Below are 19,733 nucleotides of genomic sequence, written 5' to 3'. Positions count from 1 at the left end.
ACATATGATTTGTCTAACCAAAAACAGTTACCACAGAAAGACATTTTGAAAAGGTCAGTCCTTCCGCTTTTAACTCATAATTACAGGAGGAGGCTCTGACATGATGGCGAGGGTGAGATGAGGCTCAAAAGACGGAGTCTCACCCGATTTCCTGTTCCTCTCCACGAATAACACTGAGTTTGCGGAAAAAAGAGAGGGATATAAGGGCGTAGGAACGTCGCACTGATAGGTAGCCAGTGATCTCCTCCAGCTGGCCCAGGCTGGACTCCAGTTCAGCTGCTATGTTGTCTGCAGAAAACAAAAAGACACGAGCCCTGAAGTGACTTCAGATTCTACAGAATGCTTGGTGCAAAAGCTGCCAGGCAGCTGCTCTTTTCTGCTGTGTTTTCCATTTTTGTTTCATCTGTCCACGTTCGGACACAAAAATAATAATTTACATTATAAACTTTTATTTTCTCATGGCTTGATTTACAGTCCACAAGCATAAAAGCAACACTTTCAATTGAATTGAAAATCATGCTCAGCTATTTTATTTTCCTTTAGGCAGAAGGATTGTGTAGTGTTTTTTAAGCTTAGTTTGTCACATGTGGACCTACACATCTATGTAAAATGAGTTGTTTATGTGTAGATTACAATGCATGAAATATGATAATTAATAAGGGATATTATTATGAAGGATTTGTGATTGTATGCATATTAAGGTCATTTTTATTACTGTGTAATGATGTTCATGTGTATATTGCAATGCTTAAGATAGATTATTGTTTATCAGGTCACAGAGTCACTAGTTTGCTGAGGTCACATGAACTCTGTACTGCAGAGTTCATGCAGTTCAGAGGTCATTTGCACACGGACAGTGTTTGAGGGTTTTTACAAAGGAGCATTTGGTCTTAAGGAACAAAGAGAATGGACCACCTGTGGTTCGTCCTGTGGTTTATGACACGAGATAAGGAACTGGAGGGGGATTCGAGCCAGCCGAAATGAAAGGTTTCTGGGGAAGGATGACTGTAGGCTGAAGTAAGATTCTCATAAGTTGTAACGTATAGAACTGAATAACAATTCCTTCTAGGTCAAATATTGCGTTAGCAAACACAGGAGGGCGGAGTGAGGACTTCAGGTACCGGAAAACATGAACGTTATGGAGCCATTTTCAAAACCCGTGCCAAAGAGAGACTCCGCCCCTGTGGGACTTTTAGCCAATCGCATGCCGTAGAACTAACCAATGAGTGGCCTTAAACTCTGTGAGTGAGATAAACTAACACGCGAGACTGGAAGGGGCTCGCTTGAACCACAGAGGCGGCAGGTAACTGGGGGACAGACTGTGAATCTGTGAGCAAGAGAGGCCTCAAGCGAGAATGCATACGCTGTTTTTGTGATGAACCTTTTATTAAATACTTTTTAATTATACCTCATCGAATTCCGGACTATTACTTCCCATGATCACCCGGGATTTAAAGAATACATTCTCAATTGCGAATGTGTGTTAAAAATGTAATAAAAATCTATCATGACAACCCCTTTTATTTTATGAATATTGATGTTTTGGAGTTTAGATTATTTAAATGTATTGTAAAACACAAACTACTTGAGATTATCTACTTGGGGATCCCACAGTTTTAGCATTTTAAATTCATGTTATGGTTTCTTCAACTGGACGCTTATTTAATGTAATTTCCTGGTTTTGTGTACGTAGTTGTTCTGCTGCATACTGTAATCTCATTCCACCAAACAAAGCGCAGATACTCACTTCCTCCACGCAGGTTGATGACCAGGCTCCCATTAAGAACGGTGCAGCCTCTCAAAGCCTGGGCCGCCATGACAGAGTCCACCGTTTTCAGACCCATACATACCTTGGGACAAAGCCCTGCACAGGGATTGCAGTTGAGCCTATAGAACAAAAGGAAAATCAAAAATGTCAAGAAAATGTGTGAATGATAACAATGTGTGTCGGTACTAGGAACTACAACTTATATGTATATGTATTTTGAAGTAATTTTCCACTTTTCTTTTCTTTCTTTTTTTACATTTCTCCTCAACCCAGAAATACTAAAGCCTTAAATATCGGTCTCTTGAGCTTTTAAATGCTCCATTATGTTCACCAGCTAGCCGTTAACCTTCTCCTTTTGGCGTCTAATGCTGGGAAGATGCAGCCTGAATTTAGTTTTTTAGTGAGTTTTTTTCTTTCTGGAAACGGTTGTCTGTTGCTGCCAAATGCACCAATGTAATAGGTGAGATTAACTCCTTTAGTTGCTGGTGTGATCTACTCCCAAAACATTAATTGCAGCTTTAAATTTCTTGGCTTGACTGTACTCCTAAACAAGAACACTGACAATTAAGTTTAATTAACTGAAAAATGAACTGACTTGACCCTTCGCCTTAACAACATAACCTGCCTTACATAATGCTTTCATTACAGATATATGGCCATGGCTTTGTGTGTCAACCATATCAAACCATTTCCTGAAAAGCCTCCGCACCATCCCCACACTCATAATGTGGCGAGTGAAACCTTTGATGAGGTAAAACCAAAGTACACAGCAACCTCTGCAGTGGAGGATGATTTTTTTAAGGCCTAATTTGTGAGCCAAGTAGATAGTTTGGAGTACAGCTCCCACCCCCAGAGTGGAAAAAAACAATCTCAATGAACAATCTTTGACTATTACAGACTGTACAAACTGGAAAACTGACTGTCAACGTAATAATACTTAAATAAATAAATCTGAACATTAAACTCAAAGCAATGAATAGGCCTACCTAAACAAATAACCATATCAATCTCAAGGTGAACATCAAACAAACCATAAAATAGGTGGGAATCTTTGTATTTTTTGAAAGGGACAAGTGAAAGTGAAAGGTTTCTCACTGCGACGTCAGCTGGAGTTTGTGATGTGATTTACTTCTGTCAGCTTCTCATGCACACAATAAATAAACCTGTTTATTGACACTGTGAATTTAATCATTAGTAAGAGAAAATCCTGAAGTGTGATTTGATGGATTAATATTTGTATTTCTTTTATAATGGGCAATAAGCTGTTCTCTGGTTTATGACTCGCCGGTATTACTTCTGCTGTGGATCCTGTAACATTGTTACATGTCGTTCTTACAAACCTTTAACGTTAGTGCATATTCCCGAGGGTCAAAAGAATCACAAAGGGTTTAAATGTATTTAAATGTATGAACAGTTACACATCTGGATTATTTGGAAGCGAAAACAGCTAATTGGTAAGTGAGTTAAAGTAACAGTTGATTCCTTTTCCTCCCTGTATGCTGTCTTGTATCGTGGACAAATAGCTGATAGTCACTATATATTCGAGAGATAACTTTTGCGGGGAGAAATAAACAGAAAACGTATCAGAAATGACATCAATAAAGTTTGGAATTTAGGGGTAAAGACGAGGATTAGACTAAGATGGGCTGTGAAGTTAGCTGGCAGGACAAGTATAGAAGAATGTGGCAATTTTTTGGTTAATACCAAATAATGGAAGCTGGAACAGTTCATCTAATCTACAAAGTATAACTACATAAGACATTTAAAAGAGGTAAAAGAGGCACTTATAAGTGAGATTAATGACAACTTTCAACAACAAGGATCAAAAGCCAAACACAAGAGCTATATTAGCTGATTTGTGTCTTATTTTGCAAATAAAAAGGAGGCTGTGGGCAATGTTTCTTTATCTAGCTCACATTGCTCCTGATCCATCTTGACCTTTTTATTGCTTTAGTGCCACATCTGCACTTTCAGCCTCGACACTCGTAGCGCCTTTGAGTACACCGCTTATCCACAAAGCACTTTCATTTCCACAGCTTAGTTCAAAGCTAGCGAGGGGGGGATGCCAAAGAGAAGAGATGTGCCATAAAGGGAACAGAAAGGGAGTCGAAGTAGAAAGGCTGAGATAGGAGTGCAGCAGGGTTCACCAAAGGTCAACAGTAGTCTGAAGGTTCAAGTGAGATTGTTGATCACCTGGCAAGAAGGTCCTTTCATGAAATTTGTTCAAGCTTTATTCTAAAGATGTGATCTGCTTCGACTAAAGCTACACCTGTGCAACGCAGGCAAAATTTAATTATACAAGCATATACAATTATATTACGGTACTTCATACATTCTTCAGTACCTGACAGTAATTAGCTTTCTGTTGAAAGACACTAATGGGATGCAAATGCTTTGCTTTATTAAGCTTTATTCTAATTAGTATATTTTTATTTGGTTATTACACAAATGTTATTGTTGCAACTTGCGCCTGCTAACATGTCTATATTACTGAGAGGATCATTGAATGCAATTTTACTGCTAAATTGTTATCGGTGAGTGTACAGTATGCAATGTCAGAATATTATTCAGCCTTTTTATAAACTAGATGTCATGCCACCCAACTGATCAGGTGATCCCAGATTAAAACAAAACACCTGTTAAAACCTCAAGCGGTTTGTATAAATAAAGATAGTTTCTTAAAAACACAGAACAAAAAACAATAGTAATTATGTGTTGTGCCGTGTGTTTTCAATGTTTTAAGAAGAGCTGCACAGATTATTGTTAGTCATTATTTTTGCTTAACAAATGAGCACATCTAGATGTGTATGCCTTCCTTTTCTGATTCAAAACAGCTACATGTTGTTAGAACAGTGATGAGGACCGTGGCAAATCCTCTGTTGATAAATAAAAAGGCTAAGCACAAATTACTTTTCCTTGTCATCACTGTTGTCAGTGACTGTCCGGACTATGCTGCTGCCCTGCACCTCGGGGCAAGAACAGTCTGTCCCGAATGCCTCTCCGACTCCCCTGGTGTTTAAATGCCACCTAGCCAGTCACGTTGAATCTGAAGACGACAAGTCTTGAAAACTCTAGCTGCGTTTTCAACCTCTGCCCGAGGAGAATGATTCGGGCTGTCCGGAGCGTCTCGCAGGCACACCCACACTAATCAACAGCTCTGTCACGGTCAATGAAGGCCTCAAAGAGGGATGCGATAAAGGTCACTGGCAAGTCAACCAGAAGTCTGCTCGGATGCAGCGATGGAGATACACACACAACAGGTTGTAAATTATAGATATAGAGAAAAGGGAAAGAAAACACTTACTAAAGCTTGCCCACTGCAATGCAGACACCAGCGGTTGGTTTACAACCAACAATTTGTGCAGCGAGTGAGCCAGAGAAGAATGCAAGTGATGGATACGGATCAAAGTCAGAAATATAGACGTGCCAGGCTTCCTAATGCGCTGCAGCACTTTGACCTTTTTGTGTGCGGTAATACACAAATGCAGAAAAAAAATATATGCGCGTGCGTGCGCGCGTGTGTGTTTGCACCTAATCGGAGTGCTTTGAGATCAGCACGGGGACCTTGAGTTCATGCACTGTGTGCTACACAAACAGTGACAAGAGCGAAATGCTTTCTTTCTTTCTCCCTTTTTTCCATTATGTTATTGTTGTTGTTAAAGTTGATTTATTCACTGTTGTATCATTTGTTCTGACTGGCCTTAATTACATCATTTGTGTATAATTGTCTGTTTGAAGATAAACTATTATAAACTATTGGACTACATTATATTTCTTGCATTACTGTTTATTCTTCCTACCTTTTGTGCTACTGTCTTGGGTCAAATACACCAATCAAATGATTACTGCATGACACCTGTGAGCCTTTTTGATAATAATAACTTTATACAAAGCAAAAATGATTCAAACGAGTAAATTAAGCCATTGTTGGTATTCTTAGGAATGTCCCAGAATTAGATGGAATTGTAGGGAACTAAAACATATACGGGGGTGAATGTGTGGTTATGCATGCAGAATATTAATTCAGCTTCACTGATCACACATTGTTCCAGTCGACCATCAAGAGTCCATCAGACCGGCATGAGTGTCCACTTACGAGGAGGAGTTGACGGTGGTGTAGCCGGAGGGACACTCGGGGATGCAGGCACCGTTGTGGATGACGTACTCGTGGCAGTCGGGAGTCTTGCTGTGCTCCTTCTCTCGCTTGCATTTGTTGTGGAGATCCTGGCAGAAGCCGAAGGAGACGCAGCGCCAGCCCTTGTAGGTGAAGTGGTTTGCGGGGCAGCGGTCCACACAGTTGTCGCCATGCTGGAGGCCGCGGCAGGCCACACAGTGACCGGCTGAGTGGGGCTTCAGGCAGCCGCCCAGGCACTGGTCGTGGCAGCACTGGTCGTCTTTGGTGCAGGCTCGATGTTTACACTGAACAGGGCACACTGCAAGTGAGAGAGGGACAACAAAGTTAGTGAAGCAACAAAGTAAAGCTTATTTAGACAACTTAAAAATGTACTAAGTATTTTAAGGACTGAATTTGAGCTGCAGGAAGAGAGACTGGAAACTGAGGCTTATCAGCATTTAAACACCTACGTTGAATTTCAGTTCCCAAAGTGACAGCTCCAATGACGATGTATCTTAATATTTCCACCTCCACAGAAATCTCATATGGTCAGATCACTGTCAGCGGGAGAGACATCACTCCTCACGGCACGAGCCAGCAGCCCAGAGGACCATCTGTCATTGGCCAACAAGCTTGCTGAATACAAACAGCGGGGATCCTCCAATAGTTAAAAAAAGACAGACACTGACCCAGAGAGCTTGGTGAAAGTGAGACAGAGGGGGAAATATGACATTCGAGTGACACACGTGCAAGATGTCTTTGCTTGGCTTCTTTTTGGTTCTTCATTTCATTAAAGTGACTAAACTAGTATAAAATGTAGTCACTACTTTTTTAAAGCAACAAACAAAAAAAGCGAAAAATCTTGCGGGACACTTGGCTTGTCCTTAAGGTTTCAACTTTGGGAACCACTATGACAGATATATATATGTATCACAACATCTAAAAGCATCATATCAAACTGATTGGATGTGGCAAATCAAACATCAAAGTGTCTGTTAGGTTAGTGCTGAAACAATGATTGATTCATCACTCATGAAGCAAAAATAGCAAATAGTCATGTTATCGGTGCAGATTTGTGGTTTTATTTAATTGAAAATTGAATACTACACTTTTAGTTGAATAAAACATAGATGAAGTTGTCACTTTGGGTTGTGGGAAATTGTGATGGATGGTTTCATTATATTCTGACGTTTATAGATTCAATCATTAATGGATTCATAAAAAAAAGTAAACTAATATTTGTCCTTAGTTGGAACCCTGTAGTTCTTGCACAAAACTGTGCCGCAAATTACAATATTCAAATAATCTCACATCATCATGACAATGACACACGATAAATATCCATGCATTGGAAAGCCCAACTCATGTAAAGAACTAATGCACAGGACTCTTTCTGGCAACATGACCTGCACAGGCTCTTTGTGAGCAGGCAGATATAAACACTGACAAAGATTCCGTGTCCTGACATTCCCACGAACACTAAAGTTCAGTGATGTTTTTTGAGGGCATAAACACAATCATTTAAGGACAGAGACAAGTCTGTAGGTTGGCTGTTTGTGCATACGTCTGCATGTGCGTGTGCCTGCAAATCCTCCTGTTACATAACATTAGGATTCATCTCAGGATTGGTGTGTGTGTGTGTGTGTGTGTGTGTGTGTGTGTGTGTGTGTGTGTGTGTGTACACGGACCAGAGTTTGTGGGTGTGTTGTGGTCTCAGTGTAGCTGTGAGGACAAGTTTGCAAGGATAGATGAAGGCTTCTCGTGGTAAACAGAGCTGACTGACCTGCCTGATAAGCTTGTCATCCATGAGAGCCACATTAGGACTGTTTGACAGCAGGGGAGATAATCGTCGCTGACGTTAGGGGCAGCAGGTTACAGGTCAGACCGTAAAGTTGTCAGTGTGTGTGTGCCCTGTACGGGGTCTGAGCTAATATCCAGCCACATAAACAAAAAACCAACATGTGAGAATTGGGTGCTGTGCTTCCTTTTACAGGAGACAAGTACTATCAAAAGGCTGTTCTTCTATTGTTGATCAATTGTCCATAACTGCTTGGTTTCATTAGTGTCATGAGGTCAGCCATTAAACGAAAAAAACAACATGGACCCCCTGTCCTCTCGCTCTTCATGAGCTTAGCTCTGAATGTGTGTGTTTGGGGCGAACAGCGGCGACCTGAGAACGGCAGTTTGAGGGGGAAACGAAAGGGGGCATTGTGCTAAAAAAACAAATGACATAACAACCTTTTATCTACGTCAGCCTGCTAGTCTAAATAATCTACTCCGCGATGGGATTCACAAAGACCACTGAAGGTGAATTCCACACTGAAAAACTAAAATGTTCTCTTGATACTATGTTTTGATTCCCTCTCCAAAGTTCATTTCAAAAGCTGCTCTTCTATTTTTCCCCTCAAATGCATGCACGCACACACACGTACACACTCACACAAACAAAAGCTTCTCCGTCTGCTCACACTGACTCCCGATCCTGCAGCAGGACTCCATGTCGGAGCACAGTCCCAGCATCAGATCCACCCTCAGCCTTAGCCAATGTGTTGGCTAGCTGCAGAAGCTAGCCATTCAAATGGCCACTCACATCTCCAAGGAAGACAGCCCGCATAGTTTAACCCTTTGTGTCCCGCTCTCTTCCCTCACGTCCAGTCAGACAGCAGCATAGTACAGGTTCGAGCCGCTCTGCCCTTTCCGTCTGCTCACTACTACGAATCGACTGCTTTTCTGCTAATCTAAAGCACAAGTAGTTCCTATTAAACACTTCTGATTCTTTTTGTTCTTCTTTTTTTGCTCGAAGGCTGAACACAGCGCTCCAGGGAAATCTCTTTATTTTCTACAAACTCTAAAAAATAATGATAAAATGTACATACTGCAGACACTTTGTTTATTTGTTTTTGTTGCCCAATGTCCAGTTTATTATGGATGATTAAAATGTTTTCCTTCTCAGTAGATGTGTAATCGTTTTGAGCAAAAAGCCATTAAATGTTGCAACGGGCAGTTCATTATTATTCAGTAATAATGTTGACTATATTTCGGTCGAGAAATAGTAGAGAAACCTCACAATCTTGTTCAGATATAAAACATTGCATTAAAAGCATTTCAGGTGTATTAACAAGCAGAAAGTTCAAATATGTTTTGGCCCATTTTGAAGGATTGCTTCTTTTCTCTGTCATTTTAAATGTAATATCTTTAGGTTGTGGCTGGACCTAACAAGAATAACTCTATATTTATATGTATGTATTTATTTTTATACTTTTTAATCTGAGTAGATAATAATAATAGTCAGTCAGTTGCAACAATGCAAATGTTCCATGTTGGATCATTTTATTTTTTTAGCGGAGGCACCAGTTAATGTGGGTCTATTAATTCCAGCGACTTCAAAAAGTTCCACCTAAGAGAACAAAATGCACCAAAACAAACCGCTCACTGTCCAACAAATTTGGACAGTTCACTTGGCCGGCAACTGACTTGGCCGTGTCTGCAGAGTTGAAATCAATGCTTCTAGTTGATTATAAATATTACTCAAAATCAGACATCATAAGAGGCTTTTATAATATAAACAACAGTGACCACACTGAAGGAGATAGACTTGTTTCTTGTGTGCTTGTCAAAAATGTTTTCAAGGTCGAGACCCTGAGGAGCTTTGAGAGTGGGGCCCCCCAAGCCATCTTTGATCTCCCCAGAGTGAGGAGACACTGAGGAGACTGCTTGAGGGAGTTTGTCATTCTTTCCTTAAAACATGTAAATCTCTAAATAAGGGCCCAGTTTCTTTATAATCATTATAGACGCTTCAGCTAGCGCTGTTCATGAAGAGCAGAGGTCTTTTCTCAGTGTGTCAATCAGTTATGCTCAGCTTGAGTTTGCTCTTGTCAGCATTCACACTACTTATCTTCCATTTGGACAGCGTAAAATCACCAGACAACAATAAATCAATGAGATTTTTGGGAGACAAGTGCTTGGTCGGCAGTTGGACTTATGTCTGTTTACATCGAAGCTACATATTTCTTTTAAACATCTTGAGGCAGAATGCGTGTATCGCCTATTTGAGCTCCTTATCCGTATTACTCTGGTTCCTCTGGCACACTGGTCAGGGCCAGTCTGATCTCTCATCATGCGTTTTTTGTGCAAAGTGCAGCAGATCACAGAAATGCCTGGCTCTTTATCTCATCAGCAGAGGTTTCACACAATGAGAGGCTCAATCCTCCAAGCCTGAAACAAACATAAACAACAAGCCAACACAACTCAAGGCCTCTGTGACAGAGAATAATACACCCCGTCAGGGCGATGCCAACTTGGACATGGGAGGTGAAGAAACAGATTTTCGCAGACTGCCAGCTAACGGCGAGCTTCAACAACGTGGGGTGTGGAAAAGGCAGAAAGAATCCACATCGCTTGCAAGGAATGACTCATGCAATACATAAACAGCTCCTTGTCTGCAACCACACTGAATGAAGTTATCTATTTCTAAGGTTGTTCTTTTCTGGAAACATCAAAATGCATAACAGCAAGCCATTAGTATTGTAATGTAGTATATATAGTAATTGTATTTATACAGGCAAGGAGATCCAAACTTCACTCTACTCAAAACTGAACTCAAGGATTTCTGCCTAAAATCAAGAGCCTCCGTGCTCGTCATTAAGCTCCATCCTCCCTAAAATCATTTTGTGGCGAGTTTTTCCAAGTTCCTTTTTTGGCAGTGAAGAAACAGCAGCATAATCAGGCATTTTGCATTGAGAACATATTAGACCCCAGAAAATGCCAAACGGGAATGCAGTGGTGCGCTGGTTGGTAATTAAAATTCCACGGCTATGATGAAGGTAGTATTTAGTTTCTTATGAAGAAGGTTTTTGCTGAAGGCTAAGAAGAGAAGGATCCAAACAAGAACAAAGAAAGTGCTCTTGAAAACGTCGATCTTTCAAAGTTTCCACACTGTTCACTTAAGTGAACAGTGTGGAACACGGTTTCAACTTAAATCAAATGGACAGAGTAAAAGAGCAGCCACTTCCTTAACTGCTGGTTGCTTCATGTTTCACATTTGATATCCACTGCTTGGCACTCACTGCTGGTACAGCACAACAGCTGACTCGATACTTCGTGATGATGAGGTCATGCATTAAATATGGAAAAGGAGAAGAGACAAAAAGCTTACCAATTTACTAGTATAGTAAATGCATGTATGGGTGTAACTCATAGCTATTTCAGTCTATAAAATGTCAAACAAGAGGAAAATAAATGCTAGTCACAAGATATACAATTTGTGATAGGAAAACTAACTTTTACTCCAAAGATGATTTTGGAAGTATGAAGTAGACTGATTTTACGACCTATTTTTCACCAACTGAATCTGTGCACCATGAAGATACATCAACGGTGATAATTTAAGTCAATTTGGAGTGGATATGTTCGTACATAACCATGGTAACGGTACAAACCTCTCACAGTGGATGGTTAATAGTGTTGTCTCAGCAGCCAGAAGAACAGAAAATGTCCTAAATATCAGTGGATGCACGTATAAATCAGACATCTGAGCCTTGTTGCCTTTGTTCATTTATTCCATTGAAATATAATGAATACCAGTCCACATCTTTAACATGTTTTGTTCTATAACAGAATCAAAATCACCCTCTGCGCTCTAAAGATTTGGTTATACTTAAACAATTGGATTTGGGTGCAAAATATTTACACAAATTTAGATTTAGAAGACCGCCTGTTTCTTAAGCATCTAAAAATCAATTCGCCATCATTGTTATATCCTGAGACATGTCAATAGTGCTTTTATCAGTGGACTCATGGTGAAAGTCATGCCTGAAAAGCTCGAGCTGCACAACGAAGCGCCCGGGACTAACTTCGGCTTCACTGCTGCGAGTTTAAACCAAGCTTTCGTGTGATTACTGGTCTCTGACCTGATAATGTCATTAATACAATAATTAATAATTAGACACTTAAACACTTACATTACTTTCAAACATGTCTCTGCCTGCTGCCGCTCCCTCTATACCTTTAATAAGCATGGGATGGCAGCAAAGGAACATTCAACAATTAATCAATTATTGGGCTCTTGACAGATGAGTCGAGATGTTGACTTTGAAAAGAATCCTTATAGACAAGGTAATCGGGCCAATGCTACAATGTATGAATGCAAGTCACTGACAATGACAAGTAATGAAAAGTTAAAAAAAAAAGAGTAAAAGACGCCTTAATTACTAACGACTCAAACGACCCCTGACTGAAGACAATCCAGATTAACTTCTCACATCTGAGTTTAAGCATTATACAAGATGAGGTAGTTAGTTATAATGAAATATGTATCCGTAAAAAGCATTTATTAAAAAGGTTAATTAGCGCTAGGATTTATATAGCGCCTTTCATGAAACCGCTGAATCTATTAGCTGACAAAAAGAGTAACAATTTTGATTGAACTACTGATCACAAGTGATACTTTTCAAATAATTTAATTAGTTTAGTCTCATCTGACACAGAAAACGAAAGACAAACTGTTCAAACTAATTCAAATTAAAAGCAAAATGTTGTACGTCATAGAAAAAGGTAAAAAAAAGTAAAGTCCAGCACTAACCGCTGGTCTGACTCAGCAGCAGGTTCAGCGATAACTCTGGTAGCAACAGGAAACAAAAACAATTTCATTAACTGGCCCCAGCCTCCGTTAATAGAACAAAAACACACAAACAACATGGAAAAACACCTTTTGTTTTTAATGTGGCTTTTAATCCGATATCCAGCTTGCCCGTGACTGGAATAGAAATGATAAAAACTGAGCACTGATTGGTAATTACACTGCCTGCTTTACAGGCAAATGACGCACGACTCGGCCTTGAATCATCATTTCCTTCCAGGGATCAGTGTCAGGCTTAAATAATCACTCGCTCCGTGGTTGACTTTGACTACATGTCATAACATCAAAACCATTCATGTGGCCTTTACTTCATAAATGCAACGTCACAAAGCTCTTTGTCTTTTCCCAAATCTTAACACAGTTGATTTCCTTACGAAGAGGGAAGCAGTAAAATTAAATATGAAATATTAGGGTAAAACTAATCACGACATCAGAAAGTCAGTTCAAAGAAATTAATTTAGGCTGCCGATGGGCTAGTGAAGTCTTTTTTTTCATTAAGTTATTTATTTATTGATCTAAAGCGACGTACAAATTAGATTTAATCCAAGCGAGTACAGCACAGGTACGGATACTCTTCGGATAATTAAAAAAAGTTTTGTTTTACTCATTCTTGTGTCCTTTGAGTGCATGTTCTCATTGGTGTTCAGCAGTGCCGACATCAGATTATGTGAATCTGTGAAGTAAAACTGTGAAGTAAACATTACCAGTGATACAGACTGATAGAAATCCTCTTAGAGAACTCAAGAAATACTACCTCACCGATTTATAACATTGTAGGACTCAAAAGCAGCAGAACTGTGGAAGTTATGCAAATTGCAAAATATACAAAATTTGGGATGTACACTTGTGTTAATTTGCTTTCATTGTACTACAAGAAAAACACTCATTCCCCCACAACCTTTAAGGATCAAAGATGCCAAGATCAAGGACATCCGAGTCCCTGAATTAACTCCTTTTCACAAAACACCATTTCCAAGAGCACCATTACATAATGTTTTTCATTTCTCCCCTCGAAAAAGCTTGAGCCTCGCTCTGACGCACTAGTGCCATTTTATGGAGTGAGGTGTTATGATATTAAACAATGCTGATATTTTGACGCACGCCATACAAAAGAAAATAAAAACGTGGCACAAAATTACTTTCCCAAACAACAAAAACCTTAATTAATGGGAAAATAACAAAATAAACTAATAAAAGATCTGGATCAAAGGCTCATGTAACTTGTGAGAGTAGATACAAAAGAAACATTTTGCTGTGGGTCTGATGTGAGCGCGTACAGCAGCAAAGAAACGCTTGTCGGCCCAGCTTTACCGAATGCCTAAAATGTCTGGGATTCCATGGGAATGGCTCCAGGAGCTGAACGGCGAGGGTTCGCAGGGTGCAGCTCCACAAGACTGAGTGCCAGAGCAGTTAAGTCAGCTCAAAGGAAAAGACTCATGGTGTGTGTGTGTGTGTGTGTGTGTGTGTGTGTGTGTGTGTGTGTGTGTGTGTGTGTGTGTAGGGGGTGGGGGGCGAGTGCATTCTGGGTTTAGGCTTGTAGAATAGCACTCTGCATACTGTACCATGAAGAGAGTAGACAGTCAAGGCTGGATCTGTCGGATTCCTTTTCTTATTTTCAAGGTTGATTACAAACCTAAGTTTTGTGATATAATTCATACAACAAAATAAATGTACTAATTAGCTTCATTAGCTAATTCAAATATCAGCAGCTTTATTTTCTTGCTCTGTTGAATGTTTTAGATGTCATTTCAAGACCTTTGTAATTCAACCTTTTCAGCCCCGATGTGTTATTATTCTTGAACAATTTTAGCTCATCTTTGGGTCAAACTTTCATTCAAATGTTGTACTTGTTATATAAAGCAAATAATCTCTATCTGTATACGTGTGTATGTTTGTCCTTTGCATATCTCGAGAACCGTTGATGTGATCTACTTGACACGGCGGGTGTATTGCTGCTGTGCGTGTCGATTTGCAACATGGACACGCGCCAGGTTCAATATGAATAAACTTTGAATAAATAGCGTTTGGTGAGGCAGTGGGACTTCAGGGCTCTGCGGACAGAGGTGAGTATGTCGTCGACAGCGGGCCTTTACAGGCTGCAGCTCATTGACGGCAGTTTACTTTTGCGGCTGGATGCCGGATATTCTAACGTTATAATCAAACTTCACTTGAGTCATCGGGAGATGAACCGTTCTTGAGAACGCTGCAAGCTGCACTTCCGAGTGCCAAGCAATATGCCGGCTCCAAAAGGGCACTGCGCTATTACTAGTAGTTAAAAATCTCTGCACAAAATGTAAAAAAGGAAGAAGCATTTATCTGATGCAAGCCAACAAAACAAAGATGGAAGACAAATAGCTCACAGCTAAATGTTTGTTTAGAAGCCTCTGCACAGTGGAAACTAATAAAGAAAGGAAAGGAATTCAAACATGATGCTGTAATGCTTCTTTTGGACAGATAATCCACTTGCCAATAAGAAAATCTATGGCCTTTACCTTGTGAACTCGGTGGCCACATACATGTACAGTATATATTATTATTATTATTATTATTTGAATGATGTTTATACTAAGTGAGATCTCTGAACGGAGGTGGCAGTCCTGTAATAAAATCACAGCAGTCCGTATTGAGACACAAAATGTATTTTGCACATTGTGAGGAAAGGTAAAGTAAGTTTGTCTTGGCTGGTGGTTTGAGGACACTTTCATTACGTGGGATAACCGTTTAGGCTCAGCAAGGACCTAACATAAGTCTAGATTTTCCATCATCTTTGTTTCAGTTTGAAAACAATGTAATTCAATTTCTGCTGCAGTGAAAAGCAACAACGTGCAGAAAGCTGCAGATTTATGCTTTAAGGTATAATATTATATATAAAGAGGATACTGAATGAATGAGGAGCCATGGCAAAAATATAAACAGAAGGAATGATTAATGTGATCGGAGAGGGACCAGGCTGGCTTGGCTTTCAAACACAATTCATGTTTTGAAGGCAATGCCGCAGGCTACGGATACAGAAAACCCACCAACCCCTCAACATGTCAGAGACAATGAAGAGGCCTGCCATCGTTGGCAGATATACAGGCAAGTCAAGAGTCAGGACAATATAATACAATTATGGTTTCTTTATGTTCTGTCACACCAGGGGTCACTTCCATCTCAAAATAATAAAACTTAGTAACAATATCCTCCTATTTCCCCACAGACAATTTTACTAGCGGCTAAATTTGTCCTCTTTCCAGCTTTGCTGACCCACACGGGTCACCCATCAGCATTTCGGTCTCATAAAAGTGTCTGCCGCTACCGAGGCGACACCCTCGGCCCCTGTGTCCATTCATAACCTCGGAGAGGAAGCAGACCAACAAAGACCGGAAACAATTGGAAAGAACTCTCCATGAACTTCTACGACCGCCATTGTTCAGGGTGGAAAAGGATCGTGGCGCCAGCTCTGACCATTTCGTGCGGGAGCTGCGACAAGGTCGGCAGAGAGGAGAGCTGAGGGTCAACGGTGAGGCGGGACTCATCCCCCAAACCCACTCACCCCTCCACACCTTCCTCCCCCCAATAGAGACTGGTGACCTCGCTTTTCCTTGCAATACAGCCTGGGTGAATGACTGATGTGTTCTTAACCACGATTACACCACAGTGTTACTCTCCGGTTTCCTGGCAACAAGACTAAACAATAGCCGTCCAATCCGCACGCACGCACACACGCACACGCGCACACGGTTATTCCTGTGTGATTTATAAGCCATGTCTGTGTTGCCACTCCACACACACACAGACAGACCCTGACAAATATCCAAGTCTATATTGTGATTGATGGATAGACATGGGAGCCAAGAGTAAATTTGGAATATCCATATCAAGAAAGGTCCGGCAGTCAGGCCTCACCTGACCTGACTGAAATGTGATTCATAGGAATACTCCATTTGTGACAGCCTGCATGAAATCAACAGTGGTCTCCCTCTGCCAACAGGCTGCAGAGACACGCATGCTACAAGTGTGGACAGTGCTAAACCAATCAGATGCTTCTTCTCCTGTTGTTCTCCACCTGATGGGGATCTTGCCAACACTGGTGAAAGCTGCTGTGATGGCCAAGGAGGAGGACACCACCCCTCTGGGTGTCTGATCTCTGAGAGATGGTTGATAATTAAGATCAATTTGAATCCAGAGTGTAAAATACTGGCCACCTGGGAAATGCAGGCTCATTTATATCTCTCTGGGCTTAGTGAAAAAAGAAGAAAAAAGGCTGCCACAAACACACGCTGTATTTGACTGCAAAAGAATCAAATCAAGATTAAAATAGTACATTTTAGTGGAGAAGACACTTTTACAGCAAAGTTGAAAGATTACTGTAAAAGCACATCTCACAAGAATTGTTGTGTACTCAGAATTTCTTTTAAATGTAAATATGAAAACAGCATTGGATTTTATTTCACAGTAATCAAAATGATGGGCACAATTCTAAAAAGAAACTAGTTTGCACTTCAAATAGTATTTCCCCCCAAATTTGAATAAGAAGAAGCCTGTTAGATATGCAAGATTAGGGGCACCCTTGAAGGCCTCTGGGTTTTATCCTGCGGACCATGAAGCACGGCATTTCACCATTCTCTAATGAAGACATAAAAAAAATTTAAAAAAATTAGAAAAGATAATATGCTAAATTAAGCATAACTTTGATGGACAGGTGGAAATTCTGTCAGCACAGCTCAGCAGTGGAAAAAGATAATATCCCAACGGGAAGCCCCTGATTTCTTATTGAGTCACAGCCAATATTTTCAGCTGCCAGGCCGTTTCAGGACTCGGGCTTGGCTGTCGTCCTATCAGCCAAACAAGCTGTGCCACATGACAGCCATTATCAAAACATAATCAATATCCCATTCTCTTCAAATGAGTCTTGGCAACAAATAGTACTTCATTACGGGTAAATAGACTCAACTGTAATAGTTCCCTTCACGCTAGCAAGTTTAAACTCAATTTGTAAAATAAAATAAAGGCCTCTTGTTTTGAAATGTATCAAATAAACCTGTGTTTATAACAAACTTGATATATTCAAAATTAGACATATAATTAGGGGTTGCACAACTATTGATTGATGCCAATAACAACAATAGTCCTTAACATTATAAGGCCCTGATATACTCCAAAACGAATATAGCCAGGAATAAGAAGATGGCCAGTGTTGAGTACATGATTCGGTTTATACTTCATTACATGATCGCATTCATGAACATGCTTACACACGTGCAGTCAGCAGTCTACGCATACAGTCTGCAAAGACCCTCAAGGATATGGGCTATTCCAACCCGTTAGAACATGCTGTCCAGTGTTGACTAGTGGTTAAAATAAGAATATACAATATAATAAAAGCAATAGGTAATTTGTTACATGACAAAACAGAAACACCCTCTACAATGCACAGGAATAAGTAAGTGTTCAAGCGCAGTTATTAAAGCTTGTTTTGCATCAGTGTCTGGCATTCATCTTCGATAAAACTTCACAACATATCAAACATAATTTGGATAAAATTCGGAAAAAGTAATTGCAAATATGAGAGAGATGCTCCACGGGATGATGTCTGGTATGTTATTTAATTAAGAGAGAAGCTCAAATTACCCCTGTTATAGAAGCAGGGGTTGCGATACCAAACATGGGATTTAAGCCAAGCAGCGTTGTTTCCTGTTGGTGTGCAGAGCACAGAAAGGTGTGTGACCAGCAGTCACCTCTGGCACTGACATGCCTTCACAACTGCCTGCAGTTGCATCACAACACTCAGTTGTTGTTTTTATATTGAGAGCTGACAGACACTTATTTAAAGTCAAAAATAATGTGACAGTCACAATTCTCGACTTGCGTGAGATCTATTGTGCATAAAAAAAAGTTAGTAATTTTATCTCTAAAATGCTACTACCTTTGCAATAAGATCCAGCATATATGTTTGTTTACACATGCATGTTATTCTGAGTCTCAACAACAGCAGACGTGAGACCAGAAGAAGATAGATTTACAGAATCCAACAAGTTTGGGAAAAGTAGCTTACTTTAAGAACTACCAGAGGTCTATAAAAAACAGTAACAGACTACATTTGAAGAGGACACCAAATGTCCTGCACTCTGTCTTGTGGTTCTAGCTAGGTCTTAACAGATCTTTTCATGCTTTAGTGAAAGTAGGCAAATAACCACAGGTCTCAGACCACAAGACCACAGGCACAGCCCATGCAGAATACAGACCCATGACTGGACTGGTAAGCCCTGATGGCTTACCAGTCAACGTTTGGTCTTCTTGAGTCATCATCAGATAATGGCACATAATTAGGAAATCAACTCTACTATAAGCTTTTTTTTTTACAAAACACTTCTGCTGAACATTCACCACAATTTGGCAAAAGGTCTGCTGGGTCTGTTCAGCAAATGTCTTTAAGGACTTGTGAGGACTATGAGCAATCACCTCAAGCGCATTAGTTGAAGAACTATTTAAAAAAAACTCATCAGGGATAAAGGGCCTGAATAGCAGAATAATGGAGCTCGCTCAGCTCAACAGAAACTGTTACTGTAGCCATCACACCAAACAAACATTGCTTAGAGCCTGAAAATGCAGACATGTACAGGAAAACTACTTCAAAAGAGCTGCTAAACTAATGCATGCCGTGTTGCGTAATGGTGCGAGCCAAGGTGTTCAGACAGCACCCATGCGCTAAATTCTTCTCAGCACTCGAACTTGAACTCTTTGGCAGTGTGAAATGGGTGGGCTTGTCATTTTACAGTAAAAGCCAGAGCACAGAGGGAACGGCCCATGTCGCAAGAGCTGTGCTGGGGACAATGAGAAATGTGCCATATCTAACATCTTCTTTACCTCCTCCACAGATCATGAGCAATGACAACACTACAGTCTATTTAGAGTAAACATTCAAAGACTAACTGGTGAGGTGTGTCATCACATTAGAGTACAGTTCAAGATGAATTTATACAGGACTTGGCCTACTTAACTAAATCTGAGCACATGACACAGCCCTGACATTTCAACACTTAAAAAGGGACACAACTCACTTTGCGCAAAGACACTTTTAGGCTGCAAGTCATAATTTATTCTGACGAAAACACAAGACTACTTTTGTTTCAACCACTGACCCATGTTCTTTTATTTGGTCCAAATGGAGAGTTGAATTCCCTAAATGTTAGACCAGTTGGACTTGTGGCAAAGGGGAGTGGAAATAATGA

The 19,733-nt window shown here is 40.3% G+C and overlaps 1 protein-coding gene across 1 annotated transcript in view; it reads right to left on the bottom strand.

The window, feature by feature from the left end:
• insra (insulin receptor a) overlaps positions 1-19,733 on the bottom strand; it is a gene marked incomplete at its 5' end in the record, with an annotated part of 45,054 nt that overhangs the window by 15,155 nt on the left and 10,166 nt on the right. Inside the window, 3 exons of the mRNA XM_079223829.1 lie at positions 144-288; positions 1,748-1,887; positions 5,865-6,201. Of these exons, the coding sequence (XP_079079955.1) occupies positions 144-288; positions 1,748-1,887; positions 5,865-6,201 (622 nt within the window). The remainder of the gene's footprint in view (positions 1-143; positions 289-1,747; positions 1,888-5,864; positions 6,202-19,733) is intronic.

The sequence above is a fragment of the Taurulus bubalis genome (assembly GCF_910589615.1).
Source record: "Taurulus bubalis genome assembly, chromosome: 1".
NCBI classification, from domain to species: domain Eukaryota; kingdom Metazoa; phylum Chordata; class Actinopteri; order Perciformes; family Cottidae; genus Taurulus; species Taurulus bubalis.
This window is presented reverse-complemented; position numbering and strand designations above follow the sequence as displayed.